Source organism: Columba livia, chromosome 11 (assembly GCF_036013475.1).
Source record: "Columba livia isolate bColLiv1 breed racing homer chromosome 11, bColLiv1.pat.W.v2, whole genome shotgun sequence".
Taxonomy (NCBI): Eukaryota; Metazoa; Chordata; class Aves; order Columbiformes; family Columbidae; genus Columba; species Columba livia.
The window spans coordinates 532,588-548,806 of NC_088612.1; the positions used below are offsets into that span (position 1 = coordinate 532,588).

At 45.9% G+C, this 16,219-nt stretch overlaps 1 protein-coding gene across 3 annotated transcripts in view; it reads left to right on the forward strand.

Annotated features, from left to right (window-relative positions):
• Nucleotides 1-14,191, forward strand: part of WDR72 (WD repeat domain 72) — an 89,652-nt gene extending 75,461 nt beyond the window's left edge. For 2 of the 3 annotated variants that reach the window (XM_065076370.1, XM_065076372.1), the window contains 2 exons: nt 8,039-8,137; nt 13,372-14,191. In XM_065076370.1, the coding sequence (XP_064932442.1) occupies nt 8,039-8,137; nt 13,372-13,427 (155 nt within the window). In that variant the 3' untranslated portion in view covers nt 13,428-14,191. Of the gene's footprint in view, nt 1-6,050; nt 6,486-8,038; nt 8,138-13,371 lie in introns of all 3 variants that reach the window. The other variant, XR_010475306.1, reaches the window with a different exon arrangement.
• Nucleotides 14,192-16,219: the final 2,028 nt, after the last annotated feature.

The following is a 16,219-nucleotide window of genomic DNA, read 5'->3' on the forward strand; positions in this document are numbered from 1 at the left end:
GGGCATTATGTAGTTTGATAATCCTGGGGCTGCATGACGATTAAATGTTGTAATGATTTGTCCTGCACCTGTTAACAGTATCCATGCAGTGCAGTAACCTGCTCCCCATTTGCCTCTCTCTTTGTTCCCCGTGCCCTGGGCTCCGCGCCGGGCGCTGCGCGGTGCCGGTGCCGGTGCCAGCGGGGAGGCAGCGCCGTGATGCTCAGCTGCTCGAACCAGTCAAGCACGCCGGCAAGTCCCAGCTGCGCTGCTTGATGTGTTCTGATTGCGCCCGGTCGCCAATCTGCGGGCTGTTTGCCGGGCTGAGATTCATCAAGCTCTGCCGCTTTAAAAACTCATGCAGGCAGGCATCCTAGGATATGCCATTATAAGCTGCTGCCAGGGGATCTTCTAGGAGATAAATGGAATCTGTGTGAAGTAAATTAGTGTGAACCAGTCAATCTGTGTGTCAGCCTTGAGCCACATCCATGGGTAACGAGCTTGCTGACTGAAAAGTCCACTGGCTTTTGCCAATCAGAGGTCTCAGGCACCAGGAAGCAGTCCTGTACCACATTAGTTTCCTGGAATAATGCCTTTTGACCAGCTGGTGAAACTCTCCAGTATACAGCACTGTGCTGCCCGAGTTTACTTACTGCTTGCAATTGAACTGGACGTGTTTTAAAGGCAGATAACATTTTAACAGCGGGGAGCATCACAGAAGCGGTTTGGAAATAAGCACTTCCACTGTCCCACAGCCGCCGCTCGGCGGTCGTGCGGGGCGGCGCTGGGCTTTGCCTCCCCATCAGCAATACCTCTTCAGGGCCATAATGCAACATGATCACAATAATCTGGCCAGAAGAGGTTAATAAAGAGGCTCTGTGTCTGTTTTTACCCATGGATTAAGCTATTTGGGCACCTTTGATCGAGGGAAAGCAGGAGCATGCAAGCTATAACATCCACGTTATGCGCAGGGATATGTCAGTGTCATAATTATGCTGCACACTTCTGTTTCGTTTCGGTTTTAAAAGCAAATTGAGGCAGTCTGCAGCTGGAATTCCTCTGTAGAACTGGACTGAATCAGAACCCTTTGAAAATCCCCTGATTAATGATTTGGGACTTGGATACCACATCGGTCCACTGCCATGAACATAATGATGTCAGTACTGTCAATCATGCAGTTTTTAAAATACGCAGCATGTTCTAACGCGCCTGCTGCTCTTGTGGAGCTGTGACGGGCGGCGCTGCCGTTGCATGTTGCGCCTGTGCCCTCCCGCACCGCTGAGCGCGCGCGCAGAAACCGGGGACGTTTTTGCTCTGTATTTGTAGAGAACCGGACCGGTGAGGAGATGCTACATGCTTTAATGAGAAATGCCTTCTTCACTAATTCCTCTAAACATTGTTTTTCTATTGCTTCCCTGTTACTTGCTGAAAAAAATAATGAGAGGGATAATGAAAGTTGATTAAATGTGATCAAATAATTCAGTCTTACACCATGTTCAGTTAAAATATGCTCTATCCTCATTTAGGGAAATTAGAAAGCCGTTTGGGCTTTCTGGCTAGAGAGGACATCAAGAAGAAAAAGCCACTGCACGGTGATAAAAGAATGAATTAAAGATAATTTGGGGTTACTGTTTCCTTTTTCAGATCCCCCTGAGCTGTACAGAGCGTATGCTCGGAGCTGTGCAGTAGACGGGTGGGATTTTATGGGGAAGTGTTTTATTTCTTGCAGCAGAACCCACCGAGATAAATTTTACTAGTTAGATGTTTTATTATATATAATACACAGAATACACGGCAGCTTCTGGTATAAATCACAACTCAGATCAAGACAACTGCTTTAAAATTGAGTGAATGTTTCATTGAACTAATGAAACAAAAATGGGATGTCCTTAGAGAGCGTTATTTGTTACGTGCCATTATATTTTAGTTGAGAGAAGCAGGGAAGTCCCTCTGGGTGAATAAAACCTGGAGGTGTAGTGGGAACAGAATCACTGAAAATGTCAGGTTTGCTGTGTGCAGTAATGCTGTCCGTGTAGACACGGGGAGGGAGGAACGTGGAGTATCAGGACTTTTTAATTTAAAGTATATAAAAACTTTAACAGAAATGTCATGCTTACGGAAGAAGAGGTATTCCGTAGCTGCAGTTCATCTGGAATGAACTTGTTTGCATGAGGCTCCAAGAGCGCAAGAGCGAGCTCGGGATTCCCGGGTTGGGATGTCTGCCGTGTGCTTTGGGTCCTGCTTGTGCGCCCGCTGCAACGGGCTCGAGCGACTGAGGCTGCTGGTTTGGCGTGTTCCATAACGGCTCATTTCAAGGACAGGCCCGACTTCCATGTGCCACAGCACTCGCTTTAGAATAACAGCGTGTTTCTCCACCTTAATTTCTTAATCTCTTTTTAAAATTAAAATGTAATGAAAACTGGGCCAGTGTGATGTTTAATCATCAGAAAATAACAACCAGCCATTGTCTATTAAATGACAACTACATACATCAGTGCAGGTTTTCTTAAACGACACTAGAAATTATGAAATGACCGGCTACTGATGTCTTCTGTCAGTGAGATGAATTAGTGGTTTATATGGTGTGAGAAATGGTCTGGAAAAAAAAATGGGGTTCAATTAAATAAGGACAAGAGCAAGGATCTAGTCTGAGGGAGGATTAATCTTCGGCAAAGAGACAGGAGGGGCAAGAAATAGCAGGGGGACGGTTTCCCAGACAAGAACCCGGGTCACAGGCTGGGCTCAGTCAGACACCGTCCTGGCTCTGAGAAAGGGGTCACCTCTGAACCCCTGCGGGCGAGCGGGGATCCGGTGCTGGGCGAGCGGGGATCTCTGTGCTGGGCGAGCGGGGAGCCCGAGCGGGGCGCTGGTGTCCCGGGACGTGGCTCAGCCAGGGGTCCCCGCGGCAGGACGGGCGCCCCAAAGCGCCTGCGGGAGCTTCACCATCTGCTGCTTCTCTTTCCGTAATGGTGGAGAACGTGGCTAGTATTTCACTTGCCGTTTCATGAATGTTTTCTGCATTTCTTATAATATGAATGAAATAATTGTGTCCTTTTAGGTTGGCATCAAAACACAGGGGCAAAGCTAAATGGGATGGTAATCCTCAACCTGGAAAAGACGTGGTTGAAAGAGTATAAAGCAAAGGACAGTTCAGTCACAAGTGTCACAGAGCGCTCAGCGCTTGTACCTGTGCCTGTTCTCGTACAAGAATGTATGTGCGCCTGTTCTCATACAAGCATGTATGTGTACCTGTTCTCGTACAAGCATGTATGTGTACCTGTTTTCATAAAGAATGTACGTGTGCCTGTTCTCTTACACGAATGTACGTGTGCCTGTTCTCGTGCAAGAATGCATTTCACATGAAGCCAATAGTGACACGCGCTGACAGACGCCTGTGAGGTGAAACAGCAGAGCTTGCCGTGTTAAGGCAAGTTAGGGTGTAGGATGTTAAGGATGAGAAAACTCTACATGTTGAAGGGAAAACTGGAGAAGTTTATGGAATAAAAATCTACTTGGAGTTATTAAATGTTCAAAAAGAATTAATAATAATTGGAATTCCCCAGGTCTTGAGTTGGAGTTCAGGAGGAGTTTCTGGTGAAGTGTTACGGAATGAATGGTTGTTGAACTCTTACGCTGATGGTATTTGGTCTCAGCAAGGAAAGCTGTTCTTGTGCTTTTTGAGGTTTCTATGGAATATGCTTTTAAAACCAGTACTCAGAGCATTTGTTGCCCAGCTCTCCATCAGGCTTCTCGGGTATAATGCGGTAAGTGCCTGTGGATCCCATACATCCCAGGAGTGGCATCGCAGCACAATGGCTTTATCCATTTACAGAAATAGAAAAACACCAGCATTGTGTTTTCCTTTACAGCTTTTTTTCGTGCTGTTTTTTTTAGATTCATGTTGCTTTGTGTTATGTATTGGACCTTAAATGTCCTTAAATAGACGCTTAAATACATCACCTATAGCTTATCTTGCCTAATATTTTTGATTGAAAAATAATTTCTGGTTCCCCTATCTGCTTTTTCGAATGACAAATAAGCGCTGGTTTTCTCTACAGATTGTCTTGAAGTTACTAATCTGCCGTATTAACACCAGAGGCATCTTATCAGCAAACGCTAACGGGTTTGTTCACCGGTGTCGTGCAAACCGCTTTTCCACCGTGTGTGCCCTGTGCAAACCGGTGTGCAGAGCAGGCCGTCGGGACGTCCGTGCGCGGCGTTGCCGGGCCGGAACAGGGCTTTTCGAAGGCTAAACGGAACAGTTGGGGATAAACTGTCACGCCGAGTTGTTGCTGTGGCTGGTGACCAGTGTCTGTTCACGAAGAACAGCTCATCATTCACACGCAGGCTGTTCTCCCGTGGGCCGGTCACAGATCAGTGTGCCGTCTCTTTTTGGAAACGTTTGTTTAATTTGGGGATTTTGAAATATTTTGAAACTATTCACATAAGTGTTAAATACTATGACTTTATTAGATTCTGTTGCTATTCTAAGTGCCATACCTATTTTTAATGTCTTTCTCTGTTTCAATAATGTGAAAGAATGGCTAGCAAGTTCAGTAAACAACTCTTAAGAGCTTATGAAGATGTATCAGAAAAAATTACTACGGTTCTCCAGATTGATCTTGTACAATGAAGATTTATGTCATTTTGATAGGCTGAGTTCAAGGTCATTTGCCTCACTGAAATCTGTTGTTTTACTTCCATGCTAACAAAGGTAATTTCTGCTGTCCATGTAATAATTGAAATGACATTGCACCGAACAGAAAGAAAATGTCACTGGAGTTGTTATATCAGAAATTATTGTCCCTTAACTTTTTGTCTGACTTGTAGATTTGGGGCTCATTTATACTCCAGACATTTACATCACTTTGGCTACACAAATTAGCTTTCCAAGGGAAGCAAAAGTAATTTTAAGGTCCATTTAAAGCCAAAGTAGGACAGAGTATCCTCAGAATGAATAGGGATTGTGCTGTTTATGTTTAAAGAATTTAAATTGCAACAGCCTCCTAGGTATAAGCAATTCAGAACAATATTTCCCCTATTGACGTTTGAACATAAGATCCTGTTCCCCTAGGGGAAGACAGTAAAGTAGGTGTCAGGGTTAACATTTTTTAAATATTTTTTCCATTATTACATAATGCTATTTTTTACTTTCACTTTTTATTTGGGCCAGACTGTTCTTTCCTTATTTTTAACTTTTCAGTTCACTTTGTTCTTTCATGGTGCCTTTAAGGAACCTTCCTTTTCAAACTGAGCATACAGCTCGATGTTTTAAATGAACGAGCGGAGGTGTGTTCCTCGGTCCCTCCCGCGCTCCTCACGCTCCTCACGTACCAGCCCGGGCTCCTCACGTACCGGACATGCTCCTCACGCACCGGCCGTGCTCCTCACGTACCGGACATGCTCCTCACGTACCAGCCCGTGCTCCTCCCGTACCGGACATGCTCCTCACGTACCGGCCGTGCTCCTCCCGTACCGGACATGCTCCTCACGTACCGGCCGTGCTCCTCACGCACCGGCCCGTGCTCCTCACGTACTGGCCGTGCTCCTCACGCACCTCCAGACCCACGCTCCTCACGTACTGGCTGTGCTCCTCACGCACCTCCAGACCCGCGCTCCTCACGTACCGGCCCGTGCTCCTCACGCACCTCCAGAGCCGCGCTCCTCACGTACCGGCCGTGCTCCTCACGTGCCTCCAGAGCCGCGCTCCTCACGTACCGGCCCGTGCTCCTCACGCGCCTCCAGAGCCGCGCTGCTGTGCGGTTGTTGGCCCAGGGTTCGTGCGCTGCCGAGCCGGGGCCGTGCTGCACGTCCTTGGCCTGCACAGCGACCCGGCCCGGCTCCTGTTTCTCCAAAATGGGCACTTGCCTTCTGAAACTCGTTCTCTCTGTCCAGAGTTCTGTCCTCTGTGAAAACCCTTCTGGCCCTGCTTCCTGCTCCCTCCCAGCTGTTCTGATGACTCCTTGCCATCAACAATCAGTGTGCTTTATCGTTCTTTTTTGTCGTTTATCAGCAATATCAGCTCTACATGTGATCACTTTTTTCTCGTCTTTGTCTTTCTCGGCTTTCAGTGACTCCAGCCTCTCCGGAATCTCTGCAGTCTCAGCTCAGGCATGCCAACGGAGATCCTCCTGCTTTGCCCAGGGACCTTGCCGCCTGCCTTGTCTTCTTTCTTCTCCACTTCAGACCTTCCTTGTGACACCTCTCGTCCGTGTCTGGACTTGCTTCTAGCTCTCTTCTGTTCACTGTGTCCTGAGCTGTTCTCAGATGAATCTGGCACCTTCCCTAAGTGGCTGCTCAGCCCCGCCTCGCTGTCAGACCGGGCCGGTTGGTGTAAGCTGGGTGCCTGACCCGTGCTGGCGCGGGCAGGGACGGGCAGAGCGCTGGAGCGGGCGGGGGTCCCGTTCGGGAGCAGCTCCAGCACAGGGACGGGCACGTGGAGCCGTGGTCACATCGCGCCCCTCGCTGCAGTTTTTGCTGCCTGCAAACACCGTGCGTTTGGAAAGGTGATGCTGAATCTTTGGTCGCTGCCGTGTTTCATGGTAGGGACGGCTCTTGTGATTTGTCTCTTTCTCTGTACTTTTTGCTTTCTCCCTTTATCACGGCATATTCTGTTGGAAATTTCCCTATTGCTCCAGTTCAGAGTAGTTCTGACGTTCAGATTCCTGCGGCTGTAATGACTCAGCCTGTCACCGGCACGGTGGAGCTGACTGCAGAATGGGAAGAACTATTTTAGAAAGAATCTTCAAATAAATTGGGCACGAAACTTTTTTTTTTTCAAAATATAATACGCACACTTGTGTTTTCCAACTTTTCTTTCTCAAAGTGGGAATCCTGGCCTTCAATTAGTGTATTTGAAATTATTTAAACGTTGTAAAAATCAGAGAAAAGCAGATATCTTTTGAAGATATTTCTTCCTGCACGTATGCGAGTGTTTTTGTGTGAGAACACCCGTTATTTATTGTGAGTTGGTTTCAGTGTCCGCTCACCTCATGCAGATTCTCATGTCAACGCTGCCATGGCAATTACTGCCTTTTATTTTTTCCAGGTGAGACGTACGGTGTCACTATTATAGATTCATATTTGTCATGGTTTAATCCTGCATTTCCAGGGATCTAATGCCGCAGTTGTGCTGAAGCCCCGATTGCCCCAGACGGCCTCTGCGGATGCAGGGCTCGGGAACCACAGAGCCTTTTGGCGACCCGGATCAATAGCTGCAAACCAATGGGAAGCTCGGGGCGCTGGAGTGGAATCCGTGTCCTCTGAGATCTCCCTGCCTGAGCGATGCCCTGAGGCCGCGTTGATGCAGCCATGATTTTGGGAAGCTTAAATGGGTGTTTAAATTAAGTCAAGCTATAGTTGTGGCTCCATATGGAGGTACGGAGCAGAAGAGAGGGAGACGGACATTGACAAGGAAATACCTGTCTTCTCTTCAAGAAAGCTTACGTGGGATTTGAGCACAAGCCAAGTGAATTTAAAAGTCACATACAGACAAACGATTGTTTCCATGGAGATATTTTCCTGCTCTGAAATGAAAATATTTTTAGCCATTAGGTAAAAGAAGAAATCAAATTGGGTAATTTCTAAACTGCAGCTGCAGTTTGGAATTATCACTGATTTTATTAGGCATTCTCGCTTCTTACGTACAACGTACCGTTATCTTAGAGCAAACACCATTTCTCTCCCTGGTGGATGACTCCAGTAATTACAAAACCACCTAATTGATCTTTTATATTGTTTACTTGCTTCCTTGGTGAAACAGACAAGCACGTTTTATGGCTTCTAAATTACTTTATTATTGTAGAATTCTATAAGAAATAACAGGTTTTTTACCTCAAAGGGGTGGCGTTTAGGCCAACGCCTCAAACTTCTCCCTGAATGAATTCTCGTCTAGGTTTTTCAACTGTGCAGAGAAGTACTTGGAGTTTCTGTTTGATTTCAACCTGTTATTTGTGTTTCCAGATGTTGTCAGCACGGAAAGCTCCACAGCATATCAGGCAGTGTTTGTTTCTGAATACGTTACGTTTCTCCCTCCCGTTTTTGTCCTTTGTTGCTGCAGTCGGCGCGCTGAAGCGAGACAAGAGCTCGAACGCGGCCAGCCTGCCAGATGTGGAGGACGTGCCCGACAGATGTGTCCTGGAGGAGCCCGAGAGTCCAGGTGAGCGGCACTTGGGGACGGTCACCGAGTACCAAGTGATAAACCTGACCCGGCTTTCGGGGCTGTGGAAAAAGCACATTGTAATGCTGTTTCCATTTTAGCAGCTGCAATGTCAAATTAATGGTCACTCCAGGGGTCACAGTGTGGAGCTGTTATCCTTTCCTCTTTCATCAAGAATTCAGGTCTTGGAAAGGATAAAGGCTTTATGACCAAAAAGAAAGCTGACACTACTAGTTCATTATAATTAGTTTTGGACTACACTACTTACTTAATATATGTACAGTGTCTGACCCTTCGAAGGCAGCACGGGATGGTGAGAAATTGGAAGGACCGTATGTACTGCAGTTGAATGTAGCGGCGATGTCCAAACACCATCTCTGCAGGAAAGCAAATTGGTACCGTTAAATAGCTTGATTCTTTTCTTCAAATCAGCTCACAATCATTATTTCATTTTAATGGCTCTAAACATTGATTCAGCTAAGTACAGGAACATCCATAAAGTGCATTCTTTTTGGTGACTAAAAGATTTATCTTCATGTAGTTTCATTATCTTTCTCGTTATGGAACATCTACAAAATTTATTAAATGAATCCCAAAGGGAAACAATTAAATATAGAGTGTATTGAGTCACAGCTGATTGAAAACATTCTGTGCAACTAAATACTGAGTTCCTTTAAGCAAACCGTGAGCCTGACCCACATCTACCGTGCACGTAACCTGCACATAGTCCTTATTAGTGAAAGAGTTAAACGTCTTCACCAGATATTTTCCTTCCCCGCTCTGTCTGGTCTCTGTGAACCCTCCTGCATCTCTGTGTGCTGATCCGTGTATCATATTTTTGATTCATCGTCTCTGCGGCCTGTCAGCTTAGTTAAGAGATTTCCAGAGCCCACGGCCCGTGCTGACAGGGGCAGCTGCCAACAGTCCCTGAGCCCTCCCCGAGGAACGCTGCCCAGATTTAATTTTCAGTCAAAGGGTGCAGCCTGAAATCCGTGTCAGGTCCCCTAAGTCACTCAGAACCCAGATCGGACCCGTGTCGGGGGGATTAGATTTCAGCACGCTCCGCTCCTCCAGGATTCCTCGGGAGTTCAGCCGCTGTCATATACCTGATTTGAACTACATTCCCTTTTCATCCTTTCCACAGAAATGAACACCGGTGTGTGTTAGAATAATTGAAACCAATGAATTGTAAATCTGTATTCATTTTAAAGCCACACAGGCTTGGACTCAGTGCTGTACAGCAGAAACCAGCATGAGATTAGAAAGAGGTGACCTACTCGGGAGGAGCAAAGTTTAATCCTTACCACACCTGCAATCTGTGGTCATGGCACCTCCTTCAGAGACTGGCTTTGGTCTCTTCAGCAGTGACTATGGGCAAAAATGTGGGTGGTTCAAGTTCTGGCCTCTGCTGAAGTGACAGAGAATTAAACCAAGGTGGCACTAAAGCATTCAGGTGAGAACTAATGTACCTTAAAGATAAAGTAATTTTAACCTTACATTAATCCCGTGCAGCCCAGTGCACATGTTTGAATATCCAGTTCTGCACTCTGCATTTCTGTGTGAAGTAACGGAAAGAATAAAAGCCTGTCAGGAGGTGAATATTGACTGGCAAAAATGCATGTTGATAAAGCATCTAAACTTAAAAACTGAGTTCCATTCGGTCCATCTGACATCATTAAACTAGTAATAAACAATGAATTACTCTGGCTTTTGTTTCTGTCCGTTCCTGCATTTTAAGACATCTTGTCTTATAGGTCTGAAAACCTCAGGAGATGTCACTACTGGTCTCACTGCTTTCCACTGAGAATTTGTGGCTTGGTTGTCATGGAGACATCGTATTTCTCCAAGAATTGCTCATATTGATCCGTGGACAGGCGTAAATGGCCAGGCGAATGTGAGGAGCGGAGGGGGCTGGGCAGGACTAGAAAATGACCAGAGGTTATGGGTCGGAAATAAGCTCATAGCAAACACTTAAGTAAAGAGAAAGAAACAGTTCCATTTTGTTTCGGGATTTGGTTTTTGCACTTTATGCCATTGTCTTCTTTCACTATAGACTGAAAGAAACTTGTTAGTCACTTGTCATGTCAGATCCTGGGTGCTTGTCCTGACACAGCTGTCAGCCTTCCAGCCCTGTGCAGTTCAGGGACGCACAACAAAGAGCTGCGGCATGAATTATTTATTGCTCCTCGTGCGGATGAAATTCTGTGATAAGAAATTAAGACACTTCTGACAGAAGTGCTTGTTTGAAAGGAAAGATTTGATAACACAATACATTTACTTAAAACTTACCTCTTACTTTTAGTAGCAAACATTGAAACAATAATATGACATTGGGTTGACTGCGATTTTCTCTGGTATTTCTCAGGTGCTTTAACTTTGAATCGTATCTGGGAATCTGAGAGGTCAGCGTTTGGTTTGGTGGAAGCGATGACTTTAGAATCTCTCACACACACTCACAGTCTGGACAAAAGTACAGACTTCATTTGACTGCTTTTATTAAACTATGTATGTGTTCTGCAGAGCCTCTTGTGCTTCGCTTACAGGATGTTATTGTACATGCAAAAGAGACGTTAAGATATATGTTGAATTTATTGTCTCTTCTGATGAGAAAAAGGTGAAAATATGACAGTATACCGGCAAGGGGTTGCAGCTGTTCCTAGAAAGGGTTCTCCTTCGCTGTCCCACCAGGACCAGGGTGGCTGTGGGGCAGCCGTTGGCAGAAGTGTCTGTGCCTCCTGGTTTGGGTGGTGAGAGGTGGAGTCTCTAACCTGGACTTCAGACCAGCAGTTATTGTCAAAGTGATCTTAATTTTCTAAAACCACACGAAGCTTCCTCTGCTTATTTTGCTTTCACATTGTCTGGGTGTCTGCACATGTTCTCACTGCTCTGGATGTGCAATTGCAGAAAAAGGCTTGTACTCAGATGAATAGCAGGAATCCATTTGACTACCCAAGACACCAATCTGAGATTTACCTGTGATTTCTAGAGTTCAATGTGTGATCTGAACTACTCTCAGATAGGTAATGAAACCCCTCAACCTGCACTTTTCTCTTGGATAATTCGCAGTAAACACTTTTCACGTGTGATGGACACAGGTAAATATCAGACTGCAGTTTCTTGTCTAAGTGAAATGGATTTTAGTTGCTCCTTTCATGTGCCTCCAAGCTGCCATTATCTGTGATAGCGGCTCTCGTCTATTTTCGCCCACACACCGAGGAGACGCTGGGCTTCTCGCCCAGATGCCTAATAGCAGGTTTCTCACTGCCATTTTCCCCACACGCTGAGGACTGCGTCTGCTTGACATGCAAAGCCTTGGCTTTCCACACTTGGCTCTGCTCTGGCCTCGAACATAATAATCAGATGAGAATTACAACATCTTTGTGTAGAACTTGACTTTGAATCATATCAGCTCCCCACAAAGAATTCACTATCCCTTGGGGTGCTGCTTTGGTGTAAATATATATTCCCAGCAGTGTTTCCCATTTTATCAGACACGTTTTTCACATTGAGGGAAAGCGAGAAGGAGGCTGAAACTGAAGGTGGATGTATGAGTTAGAGCTCTGGCTCTGCGCTGTTCACCCACGTGTTCTGGTACAAACCGTGGTGGTAAAGCCACACCTGCACAGTGTGGTGGTCTCGTCCAAAGGGAGTTGCTTCTGATGGGCTTAAGGGGGTTGCAAATGCTCTGAATTTCATCATTCAAAATCTGAGGGGATTGTAGCAGGACGTGGCACAACGGGAGCTGTCTGAGCCTTCATACACGTGCCATCCCACTAAGGAGGGCTCTGCAAGTACAGCTCTCGTGAGAAAAAGGAGTAGATGGGAGCTGAAGTCACAAGAAATGCAGAGGTGCCCGTTGCCGTGATTTCCCTCTACAGAGATATTGCAGTAGACTGAGCAATGGACTATTAATTCACTGGGTGATAGAGGGGAATTGAGCCTCCTTAGCGGAAGACAGGGCTGGGAGATGGAGGTGGAAATTACAGCGTGTTTTCTGTCTTCTGGTTGCAAACCATGTAACTGGTGAGAAGCCTGTGTGCCCCTGGCCTTCAGCAGCCAGGCGCTCTCAGTCCCTTCTGGCGCTCATTGTCTCTCCCATCCCTTCGTTCCAAAAACATCACCCTTATTATATTTTTCCATCTTCATTTTTTCGCTTTTCACAACAGAATGTAATTCTAGGTAGATAACAGATAATAGCAAAATCTGCGCCATTTTCACAGTCTTGCTCAGTTGCTTGTCCTAGATAGACCTTGGCATAGAATGGGAAATATCTCTTGACTGTCCCTGAAATACAGTCTGTGAGAGGCAGAACCGCGAGTGCATCAAGAACAACAGATCCTTATTAGCCACAGTGTGCTTAAAGACACAGCACTAAAATTGTGACTGTCTTGTTAATCAGGCAAGTTATAATTACTCTAGCGAATATTCACTTGTCAGCTGCAAGTTCCATCCACCGGAGAGGATTTCAAATGTCACCTGTGTGGCTGCTGATCAGTATGGAGGCAGAATAGAAAAGGAAATGTTCAGTGAATTTCCGAGTATGCAGCACCCTAGGAAGGCACAGACAGAAAGATGGTAAATAACCTGAAAAATTAACAAGATATCCATTAGATGGGGAAAAAATCCTGTGCGCTGCTTTCTTGGTGCTCGTGGACTCACGGAAGCTGTTGTGTCTGTTGAAGCAGAGGTTCCAATACAAGCAATATTTAAAATTCAGGTTGTAAATATTGCCATACGTCAGATAAGAAGAAATCATGAAGCTAAGAACTGATGATTGAGAGTGCTTTTCTGTGGAATTCTAATAACTCATGACAGAATTAGAATATAATGCCTTGTTAGTATAACTTCCTGTTGCTTCTGCAGGGTTCTTTCTGCTGAAAGAAAAGATATATCATCTGAAAATTGTATTTGCAGAGGAAACATAAACAATCTATTAATTTAAAACAGATTCTATTGCTGCTGGTCCACTGGAATGTTTTCCTTTGAAACAACAAGAGGAAGGAGGAGGAGAAGGCTGTTCAGAAGAGTTTGAGGAGTGCCATACATCCGCTGCAGCTCTTTGGGGTTCCATATTGCCTCTTGTAGTATAGTAATCGTAACATAAACACATACAAATGTTAGAGTTTATTATTCTATAAACGATCGTAAAGTAACTTGTTTGTAGAAAACCAAAATCTAGCCTAATCCCTCATATTGTAAAATCACTGAGCCGGATGAACGCGTTTCTTTTCCAGATGACATGAAGCCGCATCCCTGGATCTCCAAGGTGTGCTCCTGTAAGGTGTGCTAGAAAACCTGCTTGCCCAAAAGGCTGAGAAGGTGCACCGGAGCAGCCCGGAGCGCCCGTGTGCCGTGGACATGGAGCGGCTTGTTGTGGTTACCGTCGTACACCTGCAACAATTCATTTTCGGAAGTAGCTTTTCCATAAGATCAGCTTCTTTTTGCCAGTTTATTGGCATCTCTTCGCACTTCCATGGGTAATAGATTTACAATGATTCCATTACATTTAGATAGTTCTATTAACTCTCTAGTTTTAGAAGTTTTTCACTGGTTTACGTGGTGGTCCCAAATCTTACTAACTTGGATTCACCATAAAAGATTTTCCTCAATTTTAATATTCTTTTACATACATGGAATTTAAATTTTTCTCTCTCCTTGCTTCTGACCTTTGTTACCAATAGCATTTTAACACTGAGCAAAATCAGATGAATTGAAAATAGTTAGAATTTTCTTTTGCATTTCAAGGAAAACTGCACATCTTGAATTAAACGTGGAATATTTAGAAACTACTAAAATACAAATAATGTTCTGTGCACAGGAAAGCATGGGGAATTGATTATAAATATGCTCATGTCTAGGGTATAAATGTTCATTTTCTAGAAAAACTGCCATCACCATCATCTATAGAAATGTACCACTGTGACGTTGGAGAAACCCATTGGAGTCCTCCTCCGAAACGATGCGCTTCATTGAATGTCTGTTTGTGCTCAGTGGGAAAAGCAGCTATATATTTTTTACTTTAAAAAAAATACATATATCGTTATGTTTGGGGAACATTTGCAGCTCATTAGACTCATTTACCACCTGGTGTTCGGGGGGTTTCTGCTGTTTGGTGAACCTGGCCGCTCAGAGCAGTGAGCTCGCTTTGGGTGCCGGCGGCCGCAGCGCCAGTGAAGCCACAGGGACCTGGGACGTGCGTGTCTGGATCTGCCTCTTGTGCCGGGAATGGTGGCTGGTGTCACCCGTCCCAGCTGTCACATTGGCACAAGCTGTCGTGGGCTGGTGTCACCCGTCCCAGCTGTCACATTGGCACAAGCTGTCGTGGGCTGGTGTCACCCGTCCCAGCTGTTACATTGGCACAAGCTGTCGTGGGCTGGTGTCACCCATCCCAGCTCTCACGCTGGCACAAGTTGGGTTATAATTAGAATTCATAGATCCCCAAAGTGAAAGTTCATCAATCTTGTTTTTGAAGAAGTAATGCTGAACTTGGATGCAACATAAAATTCACACAGTAACCCAGGGTTGTCTTATTGGGGACCATGAGAAGTTTGTTTATTGAATGGCACCTGCTGGAAGATCTCGGTGTGTGTGCTGCACGGGAAACCTGCATGGGAAGACCTGCCCCGTGCGCCGCGACCCGAGTGCCCCGTGTGCCCGAGCGCCCCATGTGCCCCAGCGCCCCGTGTGCCCTGACCCGAGTGCCCCGTGTGCCTGAGTGCCCCGTGTGCCCAAGCGCCCCATGTGCCCTGACCCGAGCGCCCCGTGTGCCCGAGCACCCCATGTGCCCTGACCCGAGTGCCCCGTGTGCCCGAGCGCCCCGTGTGCCCTGACCCGAGTGCCCCGTGTGCCTGAGTGCCCCGTGTGCCCGAGCGCCCCATGTGCCCCAGCGCCCCGTGTGCCCTGACCCGAGTGCCCCGTGTGCCTGAGTGCCCCGTGTGCCCAAGCGCCCCGTGTGCCCTGACCCGAGTGCCCCGTGTGCCCGAGCACCCCGTGCGCTGCGACCCGAGTGCCCCGTGTGCCCGAGCGCCCCGTGTGCCCTGACCCGAGCGCCCCGTGTACTGCGACCCCAGCGCCCCGTGTGCCACAACCGGAGCAGCCCGACTGTGCGGCAGGTGAGTACAGACACAGCACCGCAAGCTGCTAAACATATTCAATATATGCAACTTCACAAACATCTGCAGAGGTTTTTTAGAGTTGACTGTTCCATAAAATTCACACACAGTACGAATTTAATTGCACATTTTTTCTTTCATGTATTTCTGGAAACCTTCGCTTGAGAAGACAGTTGTGCAGCCTGAACTTACCTTGTGTCCTGCAAACACAGAGATAAAGGCTGTTTTTCTTCCTCTGGCAACACGCTCAATAAGGCAGCTGTGAAGAATAATGGCACTGGAGTATGTCATTTCACTAAGTACATGGCTCTCCATTTTTACAGCAACTGGGAGATTTTGTTGTGGTTTGGTTTTTGTGTGTTTTTGTTGTTTAGCATTTGAAAGCTTAATAGTCAGCAGAAAAATATACACAATATCCAGCACTAGTAAAATAATATTTTCCTTATCCTCCAATTTTATCTAAATAATGTGTAAACTTCTTGATAATAAGGACCTGGGGAAACTGTACTATAAACCAAAATGACTTTTCCACGCAGAACCTCGGGGTAATAAAGATCTGTTCGCTTTCTGTGATGACGGTGGCAGCCTCAGCGCTCTGCCAGGACATGCACCTCAGGTATTCTGTTGTTGGTTTGGCTTGTAGTCTCCCCGCCATGTAGATGGCAGCAGCACTCAAGCCTTGACATGCACTCCAGCTTTTTCTGGACTTTATTCTGAAATAGCATGTTTATTATTGTCAAGAATGAACTGAAGGCATGGTTACTTTAAAGATGGATATCAGCTTAATTATATATACCTTTAAAGAAGCCTGTAACTTCATAATATCAGTGTTTAAAAGGCAATGTGTCATATCTGCATGAATATAGATGCCACTATTTGGTGGCTTGCACGTTGTGACGTATTTTCTTCCTGTAAGTTAAATGGCTAGTGTTTTTTCTGCTGCACTGGGTTTCAGACACACAGTGTGCTT